The 26,258-nt window shown below is 35.1% G+C and overlaps 1 protein-coding gene across 1 annotated transcript in view; it reads right to left on the reverse strand.

The window, feature by feature from the left end:
- The window catches only part of LOC150104204 (calpain-5-like), a 150,841-nt gene that overhangs the window by 53,981 nt on the left and 70,602 nt on the right, over window positions 1-26,258 (reverse strand). The window contains exons 8-9 of the mRNA XM_090397307.1: window positions 11,825-12,023; window positions 2,556-2,675 (exon numbers count right to left, since the gene is read on the reverse strand). Of these exons, the coding sequence (XP_090253433.1) occupies window positions 2,556-2,675; window positions 11,825-12,023 (319 nt within the window). The remainder of the gene's footprint in view (window positions 1-2,555; window positions 2,676-11,824; window positions 12,024-26,258) is intronic.

Below are 26,258 nucleotides of genomic sequence, written 5' to 3' on the forward strand. Positions count from 1 at the left end.
TATATATATATATATATATATATATATATATATATATATATATAAACATGTTGCTCTCCAGCCCAATTTAATTTTGTAACCTAATAGATAATAGTAATATAGGACTAGCTTTGATGTAGTAAAGGTTTTTTTTTTTCCACCAGAGGTCAGGCCAATAATTGTTGTAACGGTTGGTCAGTAACTAGCAAACCATGTAGATTGTAGTGCAGCTTGTTTCTCTGTATATTATATATATATATGCTCCAGATGACGACCTAGATATGAAGGTTGAAACGTCGAGTTGGTTTATATTAAACTAAAGTTTTGCTCTAACACGGTAGTTGTCTCCATAATTTTCCATAATATATTCCCAGATTTCTTAACTATTAGTCTTAAAGTGAAAATAAATCTCCTAACAATCCTTATTTGCCATGAAAATGGCAAATAAGGATTGTTAGGATCAGATTTTTTCAAACATGTGTGCTTGCATAAACCTGAACTGGAACAATCAGTACACTGAATGTACGTAGAACATTCAAGTCCTCTGTACTTCTTGCATTCAGTTTAATTTCACTTTCTATATATGGTAATATGAGAGCTCTGTTCCATGTTCCAATCATCTGGAATTTGACCCTGTGACCAAGCCATCTAAATTGTGCAGTGTAACCTTATACAATTTTTGCAACTCCATATTTGAGAATTTCTGGTTATTTATCATCTACTTCAGCGGGCTTTCCACATTTAACATTTCTGATGACTTTTGTTTAACCTCACCTTACTTTTATACTTCTCTTGAATATTTTTTATTCCATTCTGTCACTTCCTGTATCTTTTAAAGAAATTACTCCAAGACCTCTACAATACCTACATCTTCAGTTTTTAAGTTAATTTATCACATGATTCCTTTTTATAGTATTCTTTTTTCTATTTCTAAGCCTTTTCAATAGTGTCCAGAATATTTTCCTGCCTTGTTAATGTTTATGTTCTAACTGTTTTACCAAGTCTTCTGATGACTTTTATTTAGCTACTTTTACACAGTGCTTTGCTTCCTTACATCTTCTCTGTACTCTTCCAGGACATTTACTTGCTTACCCCTCAGTAACTTTGACAAGATTTCTTTCTTTCTTTTTTTTTTTTTTTACAATAATGCTTCTAATGATGTTTGCATCATTCACATCTCCCTGGCTGGATTAACCAATATTTTCTTCAGAGTTTGTCACTGTCTCCAAGGTCGGTTCTTATTTTCAAATGTTTTCAATTTTTCTTGATAATTTTCTTGATTATATTAGTATGTATATTTAGTCTACAGTTCACCTATGAAAGTTGCTCCACTTTGATTCTTTTTAAAACTTTTACATATCTTTCTTTTCAATATGAAATTCATTTTTATCCTTCTCAGAACTAAATGGTGATCACTTCCTATTTCAAATCCCCAGTACCTCATGTCTTGAACCAGCATGAATATATAGCTATCAACAATAATGCAGTTGTTGAAACTTTATTTATGCCTTTGCTCCACATGAATTTGTGCACACATTGATGTTGGAAAAATGGTATCAGTAATGAATAATCCATGTCCTGAACAGAAATCCAGGAGGTACTTACAATTATTAACTTTGCCATTTATTCCAAATTTTCCTGAAACATTTATATATGTCTGGTATTAATTTCAAACTCTGCTGCTCAGATCTTCAACAAGGAAACTTTCTTTCATGTCAGATGCCTTTTCTAATGACAAAAAATTCTTCTGCTTCCTTAGAATCTTCTGTGCAAACACATGAATCAGAAAAATGAAGGATTAGCTATAGTTTCAGCACTAAACAAAAATAATCGTGAGTAAAACTATAGCTAATCCTTCATTTTTCTGATTGTTACTGCCTGAAATGTAGCATCTTGTAGCTGTCAGCAGAATCTCATCTGTTTTTGTCTTCCTTGTCTCAGTAACACTAATTATGCCAATGTGGTACTTTCCTGTTCTTATTCTTATGTCAATTGTGCCTTTCTTCAATTCTGAGGACACAGCTTGAGTTTGCTCCAGTACTGACTTTTCACTGTTTGCCTTGGACCCTTACTTGGTCCTTTGTTTAACTGGGTGAGATAACTCGGCCACCATGATATTCTATTATTTTGTTGACTATTATTATTATTCTACTGTTTCTACTATTATTCTGCTAACTCTTTAGAAAGAAAGAGAGAATGCAGGCTTCTTCATTAGTGAATGTAAACTAAGTTACTCAGCATTGATAAACAGGTAACATTAAGAAGAGAGCAATTAAAGATTTAAAAATTTTTTAGTTTTTAAATTACTCTTGTCTTCAATAAGTGTGAAGTTTGTGATTCACAAAAACGCTAAGAAAAGATTTCCATCTATGCTCCAATCATTTTTCATTCATATGCTAATATAAAACTGGATGTTACTAAGATAATATTACTGTTCCATTTTACACATGCAAATGTATGAATGCATGCATTCAACAGATATAACAAGATTCTATGTCAAATAACTTCATACAATAGGTAGTGCAGTATTGAAAATAATTACACTCACACTAAAATTCAAATGATTTAAAACTTGCCTTCATAACATAAAATCCAATTACTAGGTGCTCAATTCCTTCTTTTCTCATTGATCGTCTATCTTTTTGAATTAAATACAACAAAACTGTCTGATCATTACTTTCAACATCAAATCGATACTGTAAAGATAGTATCAAATTAAAAAGGCTTGTTGCTTCCTTAAATACAATAAAAGAACAAATACTAAACTAAACTAAATGTTTAATAACTAAATAGCTGGTTCTTGAATTATGATATGCAAACCACCAATATTGTGCAGTATACATATCAAACAGTATGAGCATAATAATATTTATAATGTTTATAATGTTATAATTGATAAAAGCATTGAAAAAAGTGCCTATACAGCATTTCTGTTTTTAATGTTTTTATAAATTTAACTATTTTTAATGATTTTCATCAATTCTCACCACTGGAAATTGATGAAGGCTAAAAAAATCTAATCAATCTCCCTGACTATTCAATTTCTATTTACTAAAGTGCACTATTTACTTGAACAAAATAGAGCCAAGTGAGGTTAAGATATGTCCCACATGATCTCAGGAAATAAAACTGATTTATTATATTTTTATTTTGTTATTAACCATAATCACCTGCAAGGAGAAATGGATTAGATATTATGATTTCTTTGGTAACAAATAAGTTACCAAAGAAATTTCATCTGACACATTTGCCTAAAATGATGCTGATATGTTTTTCTGATTCCAATGTCATATTTCTTCAGGATCCATATCTCAGAACAAACTTGATTTCCCCCCCCCCACATTAGCAAATATTTTAAACTCATTTGTGATATGAAATGGGGGGGGGTATTCTTGAGGGAAAAGCAGTTTTTGTAACAAGAAAGGGACAATACATGGCCACTTAAAGCACTTATGAGAATGAAAGCTGATAGCTATCCGCTCAACAATTCCAACCAACTTCAATCCAAAGATTGCACTGATGCACTACTGGTTCTACAACTTCTCATAGAGATAAAATAATAACTTACTGATTTCTGGCCATTTCTAATGCTTAAATATGAGCTACAAGAATATAGATTTAGATGGAGTAATGCAAAATATGTAGTTTTCTACTTGGTCAGAAAGTACATTATATTTGACAAGAAATTATGACAAGTTTTGCTGACCAAGCCAAAAATCTTGCTATTTCTCAGTTATTTCTCAGCTACCGTACTTTAATAATATGGTGATACACCGTTTTCTTACTTATACATGAGAATTATAACTTCTGCATTGGATTTAGCTTTTACTATCTCCATAAGTTTGTAAGTCTATAATTCTCACTAATAAGACCAAAATGAAGGTCAAAACTAGTCTAGCTGATGACTTTTCCTAATGCATGGCAAGATTATTATTATTATGGGCAACTCCAAGGAGTTAGACTCATCGAGGGAAGCCCTAAACATCATATCAAGAACAACTATTCGGCATTCGCGCAGTATCTATCATACTTTGCTTTGAACTCATTTACAGTTATGGCACCCACAACAAACTCTGGCAGCTTATTCCACTCATTCACCACTCTCCAAGTAAAAAACCTAGTTCTAACACCCTTGCTAACTACACTCTTGCTCAGTTTCCATGGATGGTCCCTAGTTTTCTCATCGCCAGACCTGTTCTGAAAAATTTCCTCTGAATTAATCTTGTAAAAACCCTTCAGTAATTTTAATGTCTCAATCATATCACCCCTTTTCTGCCTATCGACCAATTTCTGTAACCCACAGATCTTCAACCTGTTCTCGTAAGGTCATAGACCAGCTATCATCTTGGTCACTAGTCTCTGGATCCTCTCTACCTCCTCCTCCCCATCAAGAAGAAACCCAGGGACCCAGATCTGGGCACGGTAGTCAAGATGGGGGTCTTATTAAGGCATGATAAAGAGGAATAATAACTTGCTTATCTGTGCTCGTCAAAGTATTCTTCAGTAAGTAAGTGATCTGATGAGCTGATTTAGCCACTTTTACTCCCTATCCAACAACACACCCAAATCTCTGGCTTCGTCAACCACCTGGAGTACAGTTCCAATGTGATATACTGCTGCTAATTTTTTCACCCCAAAATGCATAACCTTACACTTTGCTACGTTAAACTGACATCCATTCTCATTAGCTCAGACTGCCAATCTACCCAAATCATCCTGCAAAATTTTGAGATCATGCGATTTCACTATTGCTCTACCCAACTTTCCATCATCAGCAAATAAATGAACAGTTCCTCTCAGATCCTTTCCTATATCATTAATGAACAAATTAAATAGCAGTGGCCCAAGAACAGAACCCTGTGGCACACCACTAGTCACAGGCCTTCTTTTGGACTCCACTCCTGAATAAACTACTCTCTGATATCTCTCCATCAACCACCCTCCTATCCATCTCACCACCCCTATATCCAACCCCATGTGCTGCAGTTTACTGATTAGAATTCCATGTGGTATCCTGTTAAAGGCCTTAGCAAAGTCCAGCAGTATCACTGTAAATCCATTACCTTTATCCAGTTCAGCCATCCCTGTATTATAAAACGTAAGCAAGTTACTGAGGCATGATCTACCCTTCACAAAACCATGCTATCTTCCATACAGTTTCCCATTTTCATCTATCCATTCCTGTATTTTGCTCTTGACTAATATCTCCAAAACCTTGACAATGATTTCTGATATGCTGATCAGTCGGTAATTTGCAGCAGCAGTCTTGGAACCTCCTTTATGCAATGAAACTATTTTCCCCTCTTTCCACCCCCTCGGGACTGACCCATAGCTGAGACTTAAATTAAACAATATGGTCAAGGAAACTGACAATTCCTTTGCCACTTCACGTAAGCCTCAAGCTGGTATACCATCCAATACCACAGATGTATTTACATTAAGATTCTGTAATATACTATTCACCTTGATTTCATTCACTTCAATTCCTGTATTAGCCATTCGTTCTCTCATTCCTGAAATATCACAGCCTGGATGATATACTCTTGTAAAGTGTTCGCTTAGTAATTCTACTATTTCAGCTGATTCAGTTACCTCCCTGCCATTGGCATTCCTTAAAATCATTTTGCTGTATGCATTTTTTCTTTTACTTGCAACATATCGAAAGAACTGTTTGGGATTTACTTTAGCTTGATTTGCTAATTTCCTTTCATAATCTGCTTTTGCTTTTCTTACCACTCTAATTACCCTTCTGGTCTGCGCTTTGTACTGTTTGTGTGCCTGCAGGTCACCTTTCTCCTTAAATTTCATCCACAGTTGTTTCTTTTTATGCAGCTCAAGCTTAATGGAGTTATTCATCCATTTAACTTCCACTTAATTACTCTCTGGACTCTAGGTATGCAATCAGTCATTACCTCTCTCAAACGTTCTTTTACCACTTCCCATGCACTATCAACATCCAGCCCTTGCAGTTTAACATGCCACGGCACTGATCAAACCAATCTCCTAAGCTTGTCATACTTACCAGCCTGGTAATTCCACATGTACCCTGTCTTAAGTGAAAATTCCACACATTTAGCCACTTCCTAGGTCAAGACCTTATGATCACTCTCACCAACTGGTGGCAATACAGTCATATTCATAATAGTCAATTTCTCAGATGCAATTACTAGTCAAGCACTCTCGAACCCCTAGTATATTCCATTACATACTGTCTCAGGTTGTTATCCCTTAGTAACTGCATAAAATTTATTTCCTTCCTCCCATTTGTCCTCTCCTCTCCTCCCCTCCCTCCAATCAATATTATCATAGTTGAAATCTTCCATAATAATTACCTGTCTCCACTCATCAAGTATTTGCCTATGCATACTATCTCCATCATCTATTCCATTGTTTGGTCTATAGCAGCACCCAACTATAAATTTTGTTCTGCTGATAGCCTGAAAATGTGCTATTTTCACTATCCTGAAGTTGAACTTCTATTCTTGTAGAGAGTTTTTTTTACCTTGGGTATAACATACGTAGGCTGTTCAATAAGTTATAAGACTATATTTATACAGAAAACAGATTACCTTTAATCGTCATCATTTACATGGTCTTTTTCGAAGTAACTACTGTGAGACGTGATGCATTTGTCCTAATGTTGCGTCCACTTCTTAAAAAAATGTAAAAGTCCGTTATTTGAGAGATCTTTCAAAACCGCCCCCGCAACTTTTACACATGCTTTGTTGCTTTCGAAATGGCGGCCTCTTAGTGGTTTCTTGAGCTGAGGAAACAGCCAGAAATCGCACGGTGCAAGATCAGGATTGTATGGAGGGTGTGGTAGGATATCTATGTTATTCTTCTGCAAAACGTCCACTACACAACCAGCAATATGTGGCCTTGCATTATCGTGGTGCAATAAGAAACCATTCTTCAGCAATGGACGCTTCCTTTTGACGTGCTGTACCATTGTCCGTAAAACATCCACATAGTATGAGCCGTTTACAGTATTCCCGGGTTCTACAGCGTGTTGGTAAACAATGCCTTCGTAGTTAAAAAAACATTATGGTCATAACTTTACCAGCCGATTTTACAGTTTTTGCTTTCTTGGGGGTAGGTGAAGACGGATGCTTCCATTCACTGCTTTGTTGTTTCATTGTAGGGTCATAGTGATACAACCAAGCTTCATCTGCTGTAATGATGCGTTTTAAGAAGTTGTCTCCTTCTTGTTCCAGTCTTTCTTTCCATTCTGTGCACACATCCACTCAATGCTGCATTTGCTCTGGTGTCAAGAGTTTGGGAATCCATCGGGCGCAAACACGTTTCAGTCCCAAATGTTCAGCCATGATTGAGTGAACACATTCCACAGAAATATTCAGGACAACATGCAGCTGGCATACTGTAATTCTGCGATCCTCCTTGATGATAATCACTGCTGTGTTGATCATTGTCTCTGTGATGGACGTTGAAGGTCTTCCCTCACGTTCAAGATCTTCCACATTTTGCCTTCCTTCCTTAAAAGTTTTATGCCAGCGAAAAACACTTGCCCTCGATATTGCTTCATCGTGGAAAGCTTCGCATATCATGTTAAAAGTGCTGGATGCCGATTTTTGCAAATGCACACAAAATTTAATTGCATAACGCTGTTCCAACGAAGCTTCCATTTCAACGACTGGCCGTGGCTCGTAGGCGCGCCGAAACAAGCTTGCGTTTAGTCAAGTGACACTCTGGCACATCAGCCTCTTTTGTTAATACAGACAGCAACATTTCTTTATTCCACAGAAATTAATATTGTGACGAGTGGTTTCGCAACAGTAAAATTAGTCTTATTACTTATTGAACAGCCCTCGTATATAAAAAGAGAAATAAAACTGGTGAGAATTACAAATGTATTTCCCTACTGAGTGTTACTGGTAAGATTTATGCAAGTATACTTGAGAAACAGTCGAGAAGGATTGTACAAGGGAAGCTTGGTGAAGAACAAGCTTGATTCAGGCTAAATAGAGGCTGTCAGGATCAGATTTTCACTTTACGACAAATAGTTGAGAAATCGTGGAAATATAACAAAGATCTGTATTTAAGTTTTGTAGAACTGCAAAAAGCATAAAACAAGATACCAAGAGAAAAGCTATTCAAAATGCTACAGTTGTATGACGTCAATTGGCATTATATCAAGCAATACTTAGTCTTTATTTGAGTTGTAAGTCAGCAGTTAGAATTGAAAGAAGTACAGGAAGATGGTTTAATGTTAAATCTGGTGTGAAACAAGGATGTACATTATCCCCTCTGTTATTCATTATCTATATGGATCACATTATGAAGGAAAGTGGTATTAAAATTACATCAGAATTGGAGATGTCAATGTCAGCTCTTTGCTTTATGCTGATGATGTTATATTTCTAAATATATCCGCTACAAGTTTGCAAGATTCCCTGACTAAATTGAATAGCTGTTGTAATAGATATGATATGAAGGTCAGCAATAAAAAGACAAAGACAATGAAAATAGGCAGAATCATTGAAAATATCAACTGCATTGTGAATGAAGTACCTATAGAACAAGTAGAACATCTCAGCTACATAGGCACAATAAAACAGCCTACTCACAGTGCAAAATGTACTATATTTATAACCTTTCATGGGTGGGAACCACACCTCAAATCAGCATTACAAGGCTAACAAATGAAAAAGAGGAGAGTAATGTCATCAACTATGATAAGATTTCAACTAAATGATGGTCATTTATGAATAGGAGAAATAGTGTCATCAAAATGCGGAGCATGGGGTATTCAGAAAAAAGGAAGCCATCAATCATGATATGCAGTTACTGACCAAAGAGTTAATTAGCTATTCCACTGCTATGGGTAGACTGCACACAATAAGATGGCAATGTGGCAAGTATGCTTTTGTGTCAAACCCAACTGAATGACCAAAAAATGCCTAGGGCAGAGTTTCCCTAGGACACTTTTGTTGGAACGTCCTACCTAACAGACTGTTTCAATTATGTTGGTTTGTTAATCTTATCTTTACCTCCTTAAATTCCGTTTTTATTCATTAGTTGTTGATCGATGCTCATCTGAATATAAAGAAATTTATATTATACTGCGCCACCCTATATTCAGATTAGTCTAAATAACATAGAGGAATCAATCATCAACTATACTTATATTATCACTTTATCTTCAGGCAGAGGTTATAATTGCAATTAAGGCTTCCGCAAAGGTCCGATTAATTTTATGAGCGGTGCAATGAAAGAAAATCAAGCAAACACCAAGTGTAACTCAACAAAAGAAAACATTTAATGTGGAATAGTACAACATATACATTCAAGCATAACTATCTGCAAAAGTTGTTCAATTGAAGAATTACAAGAATTCACATTCAGACATTAATAACTTCTCAATTAGGTTTGAAGATCATGACTAATGTTAACACTTCTTAATTCTTAAAGCACTAGTATTTCTTTCACATAGATCTCTCTATCCAATTAGATGGATTAAATCATAAATACATTAGCTCAGTTTAAGGTATTCAGAATAATTACAATCCATTAACTATCAAACATTCACTTTTCAGTTCTTTATGCTCAGTCAATCAAGCTGAGAATAGTTCTTAAAAGTTTAACCTTCCAAATGTTACTGTAATTAATCTTATGACAGGCTACACTGTATTCTTTCTCAGTCAGCTAACACTCAATAGAACAACATAACACTTATTATTTCTAGGGGAAAGTACTTCTGTACATCTAACATCCGACCATTAATTGACACAACACCACAGCTAAGGTCAAAATATATCTGACGGAGATAACTGTTATAGCTTCACAGGTTATAGAAAGGACAACTCTTACCAGTTTACTGCTTCTACACATCGAATTCACATAGGCACATTTGAAATTCTTGTTGACTTTTACTTTATGGCAACATAATTCAAAAGAAATCTTAATCTATAATAACTGAATTATAGACACAGAAATGCACAAGTCTTGATGTACTTGGTTCAAGTTATCTACTAATTCCTTATTTTCTTCTATGTATCAACTTCAGTTCTGCACTATTCTTCCACTAAACATTTGGAATTTATCGGTATCAGAACTCCCATAGAAATAAATCTAAATGCCTATTAATTCCTGATCCTTCCTAGTCGATTTCGGGCATATATAAATTCCCCTTCTGCCACTCGTTATCGCACTCTATGCTCTCTCTAGGGCTTCTCCTTATATCTTACTTTCGTTTTCGAATTAACTCTGTTCTCCTCTTTCCCGCCAAAATCCGGTTCTGACCAGTTCAGCTCATAACAACTCTTTTCTCCCCCTCGTATACAGTACTCACGCTCTAATCATGCGTGAGTACTGTATACCTAAAAATAACTCCGTTTCCTTGACAGTGACCAATCAAATCTCATTAGCAGAATTGCTTAAATTTACTTTCACTTTCATTTACAATAATAAAAAAAAACATATATCACAGTTCATTTAGGATATATTTACAAATTATATAAAGAATTTATACAGAATAAATAACTAAAAAAATTACAATTATTATTTCAATAAAAATTTGACAGTAAGTGTTTAATTTACAATTTACCTAGGAGCAAACTTAGCTAAGGAAATACAATACATGTTAAATCATGAATGAAGTATTAATAAATCATAAAATTCTTCATTCACAATTTAACACTTTGTTACTAGGGCACTGTTTCCCAGTGCCCTAGTAACAAAAAAAAAAAAAAAAAAAAAACACTGCCCTAGCAGAATCAAACACTGTTTCCCAAACTTTCAGTTTTGGAAACCTGCCTCAAACTTTCTCATGTGCTTCCATGTGGTGAAGAAGCCTTTCATTTGAAGCTGCATTAATGAGAATTAATATAATATGCAGGTCAAAACAATGGAGAAACATTTTGCAATACAAATATGCCCAAATGTTGCAGCAGATTTCAGTTCCCAAAACAAATACTTGGTTTAGGCAACAGAAGCTGCCATATCTCAACAAGCACAAACAGAAATTAATTATAACTTTTATCTTCTACTTTCACTGTAAAACTGTGGTTCCTTGCCATTTACTTGAGTGAATGCACATATTACTAACTGTAAATCAAGTTGTAATATCTAACTTACATATTCCCAAACACACTATTGTATTATCTCTCCTAACTTCTATGCTTGCATGTCCATGTATGTACATATTCAATCTGCTTCATATTTACTTTGAATGCTTCTGCAGCGCAGTCAGTTATTTTGTTATTCAAAAGTATGAGTCAGCATATTAGACCTTAATCCTGCATGCTTTCTGGTCAGCAAACCTGCTCAGCAAGAAGAAAACCCAATTTCCTTTACTACTCACATCTCCATATAAACCCAGTAACCTTCACTTGAAATTTTAGAAACATTCTGGATGTGATGTGAGCCCAGATCTTTCCAAATGAAAGGTAAATGTCGCAGTGTCTGGAGATAATAACATGGAGGCACCGGTGAAGTTGGTACTGACAATGTTTTTATGTGGAAAGGTCCTATGGCAGCAGCACAGGAAAAGTGCATTAATCAATTTCATAATGGGGTGCAATGATTTTGCTCAGCCAGAATTTCAGGTATATTACCTCAAATAAAATATGACTAGCAGAGAGATCACAGAATTCATAATAATTTATGGATATAATATAATATATTAATAATAGATATAATACTTATAGATGTAGATGCTTGCTATGGCATAATCTGAACAACTAATAAAACTTCCTTCAAAATTATATAGAGTATTTTTTCTCCCTCCTAGCAAACTGTCATATTTACATATAGAAAATAAAAAAAATAAGCAATTTTATTTTTAGAGGATGATTAAGAAATGTTTTATTGCATGTTTACACTATACCTGAGGATTTCTAAGAAAGGTATGTTTATGGTTGATGCATCCTCCTGCCCTATCTAAACTGGTTCCTTTTTCACCTGTTGTCCACTGACCAACAAAATGAGCTTCACTCCATGTTTTACTGAAGCTGAACCATGATGTATTTACAATCCGACATATAGACATGTCAGTAAAGTGCTGACAAAAATCCTCAATGCGCATCCTGGAAAAAAAATGAATAAAGCTATTTTCAGCATTTTAATATGTACAATATTTTCAAATGGTCTCAGATTGACATTTTTTTGGAGCTGATTTTTTATAAGGTTAAAAAAACTATTTTTATAAAATAATGTGCATATACCCTTTGATTTGAATGAAGCAGTAAACATTCATAAAATGCTTTCATAAAGATTAACGATAGCAGTAGAGAATTCATTCATTAATGCAATTACCATTACAATGATTCAATGAGGGACATGTATTTACCTAAAATAATCTAGAATTGCGATGAACCTCTGTTATTCTACAGGATTCAGATTATGAATAATTTGAGGCGAGTAAAGTTTGAATGAACTGGATATCTCTGAAAGCTAATTATGACCATTTCTAATAAGCCAACTGGTCACCTGGTAAATTCTCAATTCCAGAACTTCACTTCCTTCACACCAAGTGTCATGGAAGGCCTGACAACATTTTTCTGATAAATCCAACGTGCATTACAATCATGATTTTTTTTTTAACCTCGTAGTTAAGTAAAAAAAAAAAACTTTTACTTAACTATGAAGTTAAGCAGCTTTTCAACTACTAGTGCATTAGTCAATTTCATACTGGGTTCCAAGAATTTTGTTCACCCAGAATTTCAGGTATATTACCTCATAAAACACAACTAGCAGAAAGAGATCACAGAATTTATGGATATAATACATTCACGTTACAGGTGTAGATGCTTGCTATGTGCTCATGAGTTCTTATACACATCTTCTTCTAATCTATTAAACTAGTAACTTTAATCCAACAACGAGAAAGAGCCTCTCGTCACTATATTTTCTTTGTATATTACTTAGAATACTGCATTGCAAGATTATTGTCCAGGCATTCTTCAAACCCAAATGTAATAGTCAGACCAAGAAAAAAAGCTAGTATAGAATTAATCTTTGCTTGGTTACAAAGGATATTACAATTGCTAAAAATTATATTATTGTTTTTAATCCTGTACCCAACTGTAAGCAAAAAAGTAGGCTGGTATGGTTAGTGACCCTTCCCATAATGCACAGCAATATACACATCCAAAAGGAAGTGTTCTTTGCATTATGGGATACACAGAGCCAACTTCAATACCATTTGCAGTTCATCATACAGCCCACAACCAACAAATGAACATACAGACATTCATGCTAACGTGAATATCTGTACGTGCATTCATGTCAACATGCAAAATTTTGTCTGTGTAATTTGCACAAATATGTTTGAAAAAGTTTAATTATCATTTTGTGTAGTATGCGAATCAGTTGTGATCAGCCTAGCAAACAATTTCATTAGAATAAATTAAAGATACCAAGAAATTATATTCTTGGTTTAGGATGCAAACATAGGATGCAAATTCCTGCCATGTACAGGATATGATAGTACTACATGAAAAAAATTACATCATTAATTTCCTATCTACAATTTTCCTCCAAATCAGTCCGTTACTTGTCAAGACTCCAACATTATCAGATCTTATATTTCTATCGTCTAAGGCACTTTGTACCATATCAATCCACCTATATCTTGGTCTTCCTCTGGGTCGTTTAGCTGCCAACCTGGCAGAGAACACTTCTTTTGCTAATCTTTCCTCGTCCATTCTGTTTAGGTGACCATACCATCTGAGATTAGCTCTGCTAACGCATTCCTGGATGCTGACAATGTCAAGTTCTTTCCTAATATCCTCGTTTTTAATATGATATTGCCATTGATGCCATCTGTTCACACCTATAATCTTTCTCAGGACTCTCATATCTGTGGTCTCCAGTCTTTGGTAAAGTGTTTTACTTCTGACCCAGCTCTCAGATCCATAAGTTAAAACTGGTTTGAACACTGTCTTGTATACAGCTAATTTAGTGTTCCGACTAATTTCTCTCTTATTCCATATGACTTTATTCAATTGACTTCCCACAATACCAGCTTGCTGATTCTGTTGTCTATTTCTATATTTTATTTACCATCTTCAGTAAAAATCGTGCCTAAACAGTTGAAATGCTTTACTTGTTCCACAGGTTCTCCATTCACAACACAGTTGACATTTTCAATGATTCTGCCTATTTTCATTGTCTTTGTCTTTTTATTGCTGACCTTCATACCATATCTATTACAACAGCTATTCAATTTAGTCAGAGAATCTTGTAGACTTGTAGCAGATTTATTTAGAAGTATAACATCATCCGCATAAAGCAAAGAGCTGACATTAACATCTCCAATTTTGATATGTTTAATACCACTTTCCTTCATAATGTGATCCATATAGATAATGAATAACAGAGGGGATAATGTACATCCTTGTCTCACACCAGATTTAACATTAAACCATCTTCCTGTACTTCCTTCAATTTTAACTGCTGACTTACAACTCAAATAAAGACTAAGTATTGCTTGATATAATGCCCCATTGACACCATATAACTGCAGCGTATTGAATAGCTTCTCTCTTGGCACCTTGTCATATGCCTTTTCCAAATCGACAAAACTAAAATACAGATCTTTGTTATATTCCCATGCTTTCTCGACTATTTGTCGCAAAGTGAAGATCTGATCCTGACAGCCTCTATTTGGCCTGAATCCAGCTTGTTCTTCACCAAGCTTTTCTTCCACAATTCTTCTCAACTGTTATTTGCATAGATCTTGCCAGGAACACTCAGTAGGGAAATACCTCTATAATTCTCACATGCAGTTTTATTTCCCTTTTTATATATGGGTACTATGAGAGCTCTGCTCCAATCATCGGGAATTAGTCCCTCTGTCCAGGCTTTCTGAACTATGCAGTGCAGCCACTGTAAGACTCTTATACCACCATACTTCAGCATTTCTGGTCGAATATCATCTACTCCTGCTGCCTTTCCACATTTCAAGCCTTTGATGGCTTTTTCTACTTCAAAGTTTATTTTCCACTTGGTTAGAGTATAATAAATTTAGTTTAATCCTTTATCCAAGTGTGAGCAAACAAAGTTTGCGCCTGAAAGTATCTTCAGGACTGGGTTAAGGTGGTACACACCAGGGCAACTCGTTGCAAAGGTGGAGCAAGCTACCAACACTCCTATCCTAGTATCTCCTATAATGCAAAACACATCTCCTTGCGGATATGTCTATTTTGTTATGCATTAAGGGAAGGGCCACTACCCAGACCGGTTTCGACCTTTATTGAGGTCTCTTCAGTGGGAGCCAGGCCCAAGTCGAGATATCAGGCAGAAGCATTTGCAGGTCATCTCCACCTATAGGAATTGCCAATTGGTGTGCCACCCTTTTTTAATAAATTACTCTGGATTTAGAGAAAGATGTTGAAAGTTTATTTTCCACTTGGTTAGAGTATAATAAATTTAGTTTAATCCTTTATCCAAGTGTGAGCAAACAAAGTTTGCGCCTGAAAGTATCTTCAGGACTGGGTTAAGGTGGTACACACCAGGGCAACTCGTTGCAAAGGTGGAGCAAGCTACCAACACTCCTATCCTAGTATCTCCTATAATGCCCTGGTGTGTACCACCTTAACCCAGTCCTGAAGATACTTTCAGGCGCAAACTTTGTTTGCTCACACTTGGATAAAGGATTAAACTAAATTTATTATACTCTAACCAAGTGGAAAATAAACTTTCAACATCTTTCTCTAAATCCAGAGTAATTTATTAAAAAAGGGTGGCACACCAATTGGCAATTCCTATAGGTGGAGATGACCTGCAAATGCTTCTGCCTGATATCTCGACTTGGGCCTGGCTCCCACTGAAGAGACCTCAATAAAGGTCGAAACCGGTCTGGGTAGTGGCCCTTCCCTTAATGCATAACAAAATAGACATATCCGCAAGGAGATGTGTTTTGCATTATAGGAGATACTAGGATAGGAGTGTTGGTAGCTTGCTCCACCTTTGCAACGAGTTGCCCTGGTGTGTACCACCTTAACCCAGTCCTGAAGATACTTTCAGGCGCAAACTTTGTTTGCTCACACTTGGATAAAGGATTAAACTAAATTTATTATTTTCTACTTCAAGTATGGATATGTATTCCTGACTGCATGCCTGGTCAGTGTTTTTTACCACTGTGCTGTCATCACTGCTTGTTTCATTTAGCAGTTTTTCAAAGTAATTACTCCATACTTCAAGGATATCTTTTTCTCCTGTTTTCATGTCACCTTTATCATCTCTAACTCCTTTAACAGCACTCTTTCCTCCTAAGCTTCTTCAACAACCTCCAGAATATTTTGCCACCTTCTTGATATTTATTTTCTATATTCTTGCCAAAGTCTTCCCATGACTTTTGTTTAGCTAGTTTCACACAGTGTTTAGCATTCTTGCATTTGTCTCTGTATTCTCTAAGAGCACAAGCTGACTTATTTGACAGGAACTTTTGATATGCTTTCTTGTTTTCCTTCACTGCCTCTTTAACTTCCTGTGTCCACCAGGGAGTTCTGATTTTTTTATCCTTACAGACAACCTCACCACAAACTCAAACATGTGTATTATTACCATATTTAAGAATACACATGCAAGGAAATGGTGAGAACTCTGTTAAAGGAATAGTGGTGAAATAGTATGGTATGATGTAAAAGTAAAATAAAGGATCATCATCATAATACTAATTATGGATATAGACCATACTGATCTGTTCCAGTCTCATTATCCATCCAATACTGCTAAGATAGCAGTATGGGATGTAAAAATAAAATAAAGAATCATCATCATCATAACACTAATTATGGGTATAGACTAAATTGGTCTGTTCCAGTCTCAATAACCATCCAATATCTTTTTTTGAGGTCTACCCTGCCTTCTCTTTCCAATTGGCTTATATTTTAGTATTTGTTTAGGATGTCAGGTGTTGGCCATTTGGTTTACATGTAAAGGATAAAGTATAAAATGAAAATACTGTATCACTATGAATCTAGTAAGAAATAATGTTATGTTGGAAGTTTAATGGAATTTTTACAACACTAAAAAGAATTAAATTAGAATTTAATGCTTCCTATATTTCGTCCTAGTCACTACGACATCTACGGGGATTACAAAAACAATTAATGTAACATGCACACAAAAACTTACAATACTAAGTCCAACCACGTGGGTGACACTAAAGTCCTATCTAGGTGGAGAGGCCTCTAAGGGCGGTAGTAGGTGGCCTGGAATGTAAGGTGGGACCTCTGGTGATGAGTGTTTCCCAAATCTTCGGAAGCTTAATGCAACCGTATTTGTTAAGATTTGGTTGGTTTCTGAGAGCTGCTGCTGCTTCTAAGAAAAGTCTCTCTTTCTTGAATTTGCTGTGGTGGAGCATGGTGGTTTTCTTCCATGATACTCTGTGGGTGGTGTCCAAAACATGGTCAGCCAAGCCTGAATGGCCATAGTTGTGTTTAACGATGTACGACTTGTGTTCCTCCAGGCAGATGGATGCTGATCTGTCTGTCTGTGTCCAAAGTATGCAAGCTTACAGGAACAGGGTATTTTGTAAACTCCAGGCAGAGAGAGAGGAGGGAGCTGATCTTTCGTAGAACGGATAAGGGTAGCAAGTTTGCGGTAGGGCTTATATGCTGTGTGTAGGTTATACTTTTTTAGTAACTTGGCTATTTTTTCCGAGGTGCCTCGGATGTAGGGTATGGTGATGGCATTTTTAAAATCTTATTGATGAGAGGGATGGGGAATGGGGGAGGAATTGATTATTTTTTTGATACTGTGTTCGCTGTAGCCATTGGAGAGGAAAGTTCTGTGTATGTGGTTAAGCTCAGTAGTGAGGGCAGTTCCACTGGAACAAAGATTGTGGGCTCTCTTGGTAAGGGTTTTAATGATGCCATATTGTTGTGAGGGGTGGTGGTGGTGGGAGAGTTTGTGAATGTATCTGCCTGTGTGTGTGGGTTTTCTGTATACAGTGAAGGCAATTGTATCATTAGGCAGGCGCGTGACTAAGGTGTCTAGGAAGGGTAAACAATTGTTCTTTTCCTTTTCCATAGTAAACTGGATTCTTGGATGTAGGCTATTGAGATGACCGAGGAAGGAGTCTAACGTGTCTGGGCCATGAGGCTATATGGAGAACACATCATCTACATATCTTAGCCAGATAGAAGGTTTGAGTGGGGCTGAGTCTATGGCTCGTTTTTCGAAATCTTCCATATAGATTTTGGCAAGGGGGGGTGAGAGGGGGGGAACCCATGGCGGTTCCCTCTATCTGCTTGTAGATTTTGTTATTCCAAGAGAAATACCCAGAGTTGATGGCAAAGGAAAAGAGATCTAAGATGTCAGAGGGGAAAACGTTTTCTAAGAGAGATAAAGTGTCAGTTAAGGGAATATTGGTAAACAAAGAGGAGATATCAAAGCTTACTAATATGTCTGTATTGTTCAAGGTTAAATTTTCTGTGAGGGCTTTAAAGTGGGTCGAGTTTTTTATATAGGAAGCTGAATTTCCGGTGAGGGGGGACAGAGAGTTGGCCAGCTGATTAGACAGTCTGTAACAAGGTGCATTGGTGGCATCTACTATAGGTCTGAGTGGGGAATTCGGTTTGTGGATTTTTGGTAAACCGTATATTCGGGGGGGGGGGGATGAAAGCGGAAAGGTTTAAGTTTTTTTGTGACGTCAGGGGGCCAGGAGGTTACTTTTTTAAGTAAGATTTTTAATTTCTTAACTTGTTTTTGTGGGGTCGTGTTCTAGCGGGATGTAGGTAGCGCAATCGCGGAGGATAATGTTCATTTTACGCTTGTATTCGCTGGTATTAAGAACAACTGTGGCATTACCCTTATCCGCTCTGGTGATGACGATACTTTTTTCTTTGCGTAGTTTCTGGAGAGCCATGCGTTGGGCATAAGATAAGCTACTTTTAGGAAGCAAAGAGTGAGCGAGGATGTTGGCTACGTCGAGTCTGATGTTGTTGGCTACCTCCGATGGTAAGCGACCGATCCCCCGTTCGACGTTAACCATTACATCGAGCACCGGCACTTCTTTCGGGGCGACAGCAAAATTACGGCCGAGGCCAAGGGCGCTGACGGCATCCTCGAGCCTTTTGGAAGAGAGGTTTATTACTGTCTGGAGCGGTTGAATTTGTGGTTGTGGTTTGTCTTTAACCAGGTTGCTGTATTTCTTGACGTGTTTGTTTTTTATTTTTTGAAATTCTCTCTGTGCGGAAGTTTCCGAAATGTCAGAGAGAATCGACCAAAGTTCAGGGTTAAGAACGGTAGAGAGCTCTGACTGTAAGGAGCCAATGGCGGCGTTCGTCACTGCGAGGGCGGCACGAGTAGAGGCGATTTGTTCGCGTATTAATGCTAGGCTGGCACGTTTATATATACGGAGTGCTTTTTTGGAATGGAAATTGGTCTTCATTTTAACACATTTCGGTATCACTCTTGTATCCCGACATCTTTTTAAAAAGGCCAGCCTATTTAGTTGTCTAGATAGTCGTAGTTTTGACTTACCGTATTGCTTGGATTTACGTGCTAAATCTTCTCCATGGATGATTAGAATTCTTGTGTAGAGGCTTAAGTGCTGTGAGGACATTATGTTGGAGGTTTAATGGATTTTTCACAACACTAAAAAGAATTAAATTATAATTTAATGCTTCCTATATTTCGTCCTAGTCACTAGGACATCTACGGGGATTACAAAAACAATTAATGTAACATGCACACAAAAACTTACAATACTAAGTCCAACCACGTGGGTGACACTAAAGTCCTATCTAGGTGGAGCGCCCTCTAAGGGCGGTAGTAGGTGGCCTGGAATGTAAGGCGGGACCTCTGGTGATGAGTTTCCCAAATCTTCGGAAGCTTAATGCAACCGTATTTGTTAAGATTTGGTTGGTTTCTGAGAGCTTCTGCTGCTTCTAAGAAAAGGACACCACCCACAGAGTATCATGGAAGAAAACCACCATGCTCCACCACAGCAAATTCAAGAAAGAGAGACTTTTCTTAGAAGCAGCAGCAGCTCTCAGAAACCAACCAAATCTTAATAAATACGGTTGCATTAAGCTTCCGAAGATTTGGGAAACACTCATCACCAGAGGTCCCACCTTACATTCCAGGCCACCTACTACCGCCCTTAGAGGGCGCTCCACCTAGATAGGACTTTAGTGTCACCCACGTGGTTGGACTTAGTATTGTAAGTTTTTGTGTGCATGTTACATTAATTGTTTTTGTAATCCCTGTAGATGTCCTAGTGACTAGGACGAAATATAGGAAGCATTAAATTCTAATTTAATTCTTTTTAGTGTTGTAAAAAATCCATTAAACCTCCAACATAATGTCCTCACAGCACTTAAGCCTCTACACAAGAATAAGAAATAATGTAAAGTGACAATGATAGTCGAGGCCAAGTGGAGAGCATTTCCACTTGGCTACAAGCAGCCTGTGCATTTAACACTTCCTGTGGTATAAATGTTTATGAAAGTCTTATGCGACTCCCACTCAAGAAATGTTGTAAGCTTAAGATTTTTTTTTTTTACTAATTGTATTTTATTATTATTATTTATTATTTTTTTTTGACATAGCAGGAAATCCTGATCTAGAGACCAAATACTGAACTTTTTCAAGTAACTTCTTGCCTTCAATAATCAGATAGTAGTCTCACACCAGGTGATGAAACTTGTCTACTATCTAGGCCAATGTTTCCCAAACTTTCTGTACCCACATGTCCCTTTTAAAATTTTAGTAACAACTATGTACCCTCCCCCATCCCAATTAGGAAAAGGAAATCTGGAACTTATAATAGTTTCATTCAAACTTGAATAATTTTATAATTATTTAATTTTTAACATTTCCAATTAAAAATGTCTCATGTTTGTAATTTATAAGTTATTAAATATACTTTTAGTAACATGAATACAATGTATATACAATATATGAATACAATATATGTAACACTCCGTGTATCAATATACAAGGAGAGTTACAACAAATATGGTAACTATTTGCATTGGAACTTTTAATGCAAAATGTTTGAGCCATGCTTTCTGGAACACGATTGTGCGATCAATGATTTTATTTCTAGAGAGCTGAAAATACAACTTCTGTGTTTGAAATCCTTAATTTGAACACTACAATATTCCCTATTAAATAATCACAAGCACAACTGCAATTTTAGTTGCCAGGTTTCTCTAAAAGTCCTAACTTAAACAATCATCTTCACTTTCTTCTGTCCTTTTATCTCCTTGCAAGATTCAGAACTTAATTTTTCTTTCTATTTCATGAAAGACTACAAAGAAACAAACAGTCTTTAAAAACTCAACCTATCATATCTTCTTGCCTCAACAGTTGTCCTGTTGTCACTGTCGTAATATAACAATTGATAACTTTTAAACGTTTTTCTTTCTATATGAAAGACTACATAAATATCCACTATTGAGTTCCAAAATTCTTCCTCATTTCTCTCACAGCAGTATCAGATTTAGCATTCTTCTCACTCCATGCATGCTACACTATGCATCACACTTCCAGTTTCTGTTCCAGTCATGAAGAAAGAAAAATAAGCTGCCATTGGGTTATAATTATGCTGCTTTACTTGAAAACAGTAAATCTCACACCTGAAGTGTGCAAGAAAACAAGTAAGTTTTTCTTAAATTATTTAAGAAAAACTTACTCAATTATTTCCAATAATTGAGTAATAATTAAATTATTACTCAATTATTTATAATTCAGTAATAATTTTTATAATTAAATCATTATCATTACTTAAAATGTATATACAGTACACAACATGTGTAATGAACAATCTGTTATTTAAATAATTGTGCTTTTCTCACAATATAAATTCATCATAAAAAATGACAATTATAAACACAAAATTTAAATTGGCACAATCTAATTAAATACTAAGTACAGGTATCCCTCGATTAATGTGTTAATTAATCCTTCAATGTTACCGCGTATATCAAAATGGCTTTAATCAAATCTAATAATCAATGGTAAAAATTACAATTCGTCCATGATCGATTACTGTATTAATAATTCATTTTATATGGTACTCATTTAGGAAAGATAAAAATTGAATGCAAAGTAAACGTTTAATAAATACTTGTACCTACATTATTTACTGCAATTTTTTTATAAAAAGAAGTTATCAAGAGTCGTTTGAACAGTTTTAGTTTTTTTCTTATCAGCATAAATTCTACTATAACAAGCAAAATGACTCTCCAGACCTTGGCAAACAAGCAATAAAACATAAAGAAAAAACACTGCAAATATAATACATGATGGTATAAATTAAGTGGATATTGAATCCAACATTATTTCATAGCCGAATATAGAAACTAGAAGAGTTTTGTGCTGAATATATAGAAACCAAACATTTTGGCTGAAGCAAGCATAAGCAACCTTATGAGCAACTCGTAGCAAAGGTGGAGTAAGCTCCAGATCACTTTCCTTAGTATTTTCCATAATGTAAAGCACATCTTCTAGAGGACATGTATCATAAATAAGCCTTTGGCTCTCTATTTCAGTAATACATGATGGTTTATTTATTTTCAGTTACAATCTAGAAATTACTGAACAAAGAATAAAAAAAAAAAAAACAATTAAACCATACTATACTGACATCGGAGGTTGCAGTATCTCTCAGATATAATTTACTGTCAAATTTCACAAACCTTTACGTAAGATGTGTTAAACCAAACTGACAGCAAAATATGGTGCGGAATATCACTCGTAACATATCCTCCAAGACTCATGACCTCCAAGCTATACACTTAATTGTGTAAGAATATTTATTTTGCATGTATCTGTCAGATCAGCTGCAGTCTCTGCAGGGTTAAAGGCGCGTTAATCAAAACTCTTGTCACGTATATTAAGGGATTGCCGCAATTAATCAAATCCCGTGTTAAGTAAAACCGCATTAAGCAAGGGATATTTAATTAGATTTTAATTTTTAATTATAGTATCTATACATTTTATTCTTTGAAACACCTTTATCCCTTATGTAGTGTTATAGTATATATTACAATTACACACTTATATATGTATATAGGTGCGTAATTGTAATTTTTTGAATAACAGTATTAAAAAGCATTTTCAACATGCAAAATGTTCAAGTATTTAATAACTTGAACATTCTGCATTTTGAAAATGCTTTTTAATACTGTTATTTAAAAAATACAATTATCTTGCAAAGACAAGTCAAAGACCAAATCATGTGTCAGTGCATCATGAAAAATATCTACTCTAATTTTGCAAATTTTATTATTTTTCTTTCCTATCAAATTATTGTTTGTGGATAATTTATATAAATTCATGCTTCAGACAACACAACTCATCACACAAAGTTATGAACTATACCATGGTGTACATCTTAAACCCACATTAAAGGAAAACAAATTTCTGTATAATTATGCATAATGTATAGTGAGAATTAAAGAATGTATTACTTTGTCAGTGTAATGTTCAGTTTTTTTAAGACATCACCTGTAACAACATTTATGCAAAGTAGACTGATACCTTGAGTGGACAAAATTTTTCTCTGGCAAGTAGATTTAAGTTGTATTTCTGGAGCCCTGCTATCTCCTACATCTGGAGCCTCCTCAACAAAAATTTCATGTATTCTCAAAAGACACAACACTGAAACAGTCAAACTTCCTTTGAACCTAACCAAAAATTAGCAACCCTGTTCAAAAAAAAAAGGGGGGGGGAGGCTAAAAATAAAATCTTGCACAGGACCGAAAAAAAAGCTAGTTACGACACTGTATGCGCCTACCCATTTTAAGAGTTTTGGTTTTTGCTGATTTTCATGCCATGTGTGTGGATAAAAGAGCTAAGATAACACATGATATGTAAACAGCTGAGATTAGCATTTGCGAATTTTGATATCAAGTTTAATGATTTATGTGGCTCCCACCCACAAAAGATTTTTGTTTGCCACTTTCCTTCATAATGTGACCCATACAGATGATGAACAACAGTGTGCACCTTTGTTTCACACCTGACTTTACATTATCTTCCTATACCTACTTCAATTCTGACCACTGACTTCCAACTTAAATATTATTGTTTGGTACAATGTCCCATTTAAAACCACATAATTGTGTGTTTTGAACAGGTTCTCTCTTAGAACCATGTCATATGCCTTTTTTAGATCTACAAAACTTAAGTATAGATTCTTGTTATATTCCAATGATTTCTTTGCTGTCTCTTTTAAAGAGACTGATCCTGACCACTGTTTGTTCTTCTCCAAGTTTCTTTCAGTAGCTTCTCAAGTATGCTTGCATAAATCTTAGTTGGAAAACTCAGTGGGAAAATTTCTCTGTAATGCTCAATTGTTTTATTTTCCTCTTTTATAGATAGGTACTATGACAGCAGTACTTGAATCATCTGGAATTTGACCTCTGACTGTTTTCTAAATTATAATCTAAAAGTAAGTTATAAAAGTATAAAAAGTATAAAAAGTAAAAAAAAGTTTTACATTACTTTCAAATATCACTTTTATACTTGGGCCTTTCTAATTGAATATTTTTATTATATACATGATTATATGAGATCTCCAGGGAGTCAAGGACTCAAAGATGAAGACCATACATCACCTACACCAGCTGGCAATTTGCTCATGTGTGTAACGCAATTCACTATGAGTAATAAATAATCAGGTTTTAAAAATGCAGTTAGCAATATAAACAATGAAATGTCGAGAAAATACATCCAGTATAAATGAAAAATGTATATGAGTTAAAACCAAGTTATTATTCAATTTGCTCTTATATGTTTTTTTTCATATATATATATTTTTTTTATTAATACTAGATGCATTTTCTTGACATGTTTTGTTGTTCATATGCAGTGGTGGCCTGTGAAGTTTTAAGTTTTAAGATTTATTAATAAATAAATCTGTAGATTTATTTATTAATAAATTGATTACTGATTAGGAAAAAAAATATTTTTTTTATTATTTTGTATAGGCAGCACCCCCACTTAAAACTTCACAGGCTGCCACTGTTCATATGGCTAACAGCATCTTTAGGAGGTTGCTTAACACTGTAAACAATTGACAAAAAAAATAAATGTTTTCCAACATATCTGTAGATTGAAAAGCCTGGAATGATAGTTTAATGATTAGTATTATTTGGAATACTATGTGTGGTTACTAATGATATTCATGATTAAACTATCTAGTGTGAAGGAGTTTAAGAAGGTACAACAGCCAAAGTAGGTTATGTATGGCCACCCTCAATGACTCCTTGACTCTCAGAATGCTTCTGATAATACTGATAATAATAAAAATCATTTCCTGTATCATTTATAAACAGATTAGATCCATAAATGAATGCAACAGTAATAAATAAAATTAAAAATTACTTTTACCAGTAGTTTACTGAGAAATTCTTAATTAACATTGGCTAAGTTTTTTCTTAATGGATTAATTGCCTAGAATAATTAATCCAACAAAGGCAAATGTTTTATTAGTTACATTTGCATGATGTGCTATTCTTCTACACCACACTGCACACAACAATACGTCAACCTAACATTCTTCCACTTTATAATCAAAACAATCAATTTCTCAATAAGTTGGAATAAACAGTAAATTACTATAACTCTTTATTGTATTATTTAGTCAAATGGAGAGAAAAAAAAGGGGGAGGGGGGGGACAATGTGTTAAATAAAGTATATATATGCAGGATTCAATCTGAATTTCTGGATTTTTTTTTTTTTTTTTTACCTTCATTTTCATTCATTTTTTTAAAACTATCAGAGAATATAATCATATATAAAGACTTCATTGAATTTATACAACTTATCCAATTCAGTAGAAAAACTTTGACTCCCACCCATTGAAGGTTGTAAAACTATAGCATATTAGTAACACAGGTGGAATAAAGCTTGTTTTTTAAAATTATATTTATTTATTTATTGTACAGTATGGCACTAAAAAAACAATACAGAATAACTACAACAATATATGTTATGGATTTAATGGTTTTATTAACAAAAATATAGGTGTACACAATGATACGTACATCCACAATTATTAGTGGAATCTTGGTCGAATAAAGCATTAACGATGTAGATTACGTGCTCGAAATGAACACCCTGTCTTTCAAGACAGGTTCTCTGTCAACTTGAAGAACATGGATTAGGACATCTGTTGGACATATCGTGTAATTTTATCCCTTAGTTCATCAAGGTTTGAAGGCGGGTCATGGTGAAATACCCATTCGTTCAACATAGGCTTGAATGAAAATAATGCTCAACAATAAAAGTCTTTTCTTCCAACATCAACAACATTGCTACAGCTAAATGTGATGGCACAGACTGTACACATGCT

This window comes from Typopeltis vanoorti, chromosome 8, assembly GCF_054136105.1.
Source record: "Typopeltis vanoorti isolate ZY-2024b chromosome 8, IOZ_Tvanoo_1.0, whole genome shotgun sequence".
NCBI lineage: Eukaryota > Metazoa > Arthropoda > Arachnida > Uropygi > Thelyphonidae > Typopeltis > Typopeltis vanoorti.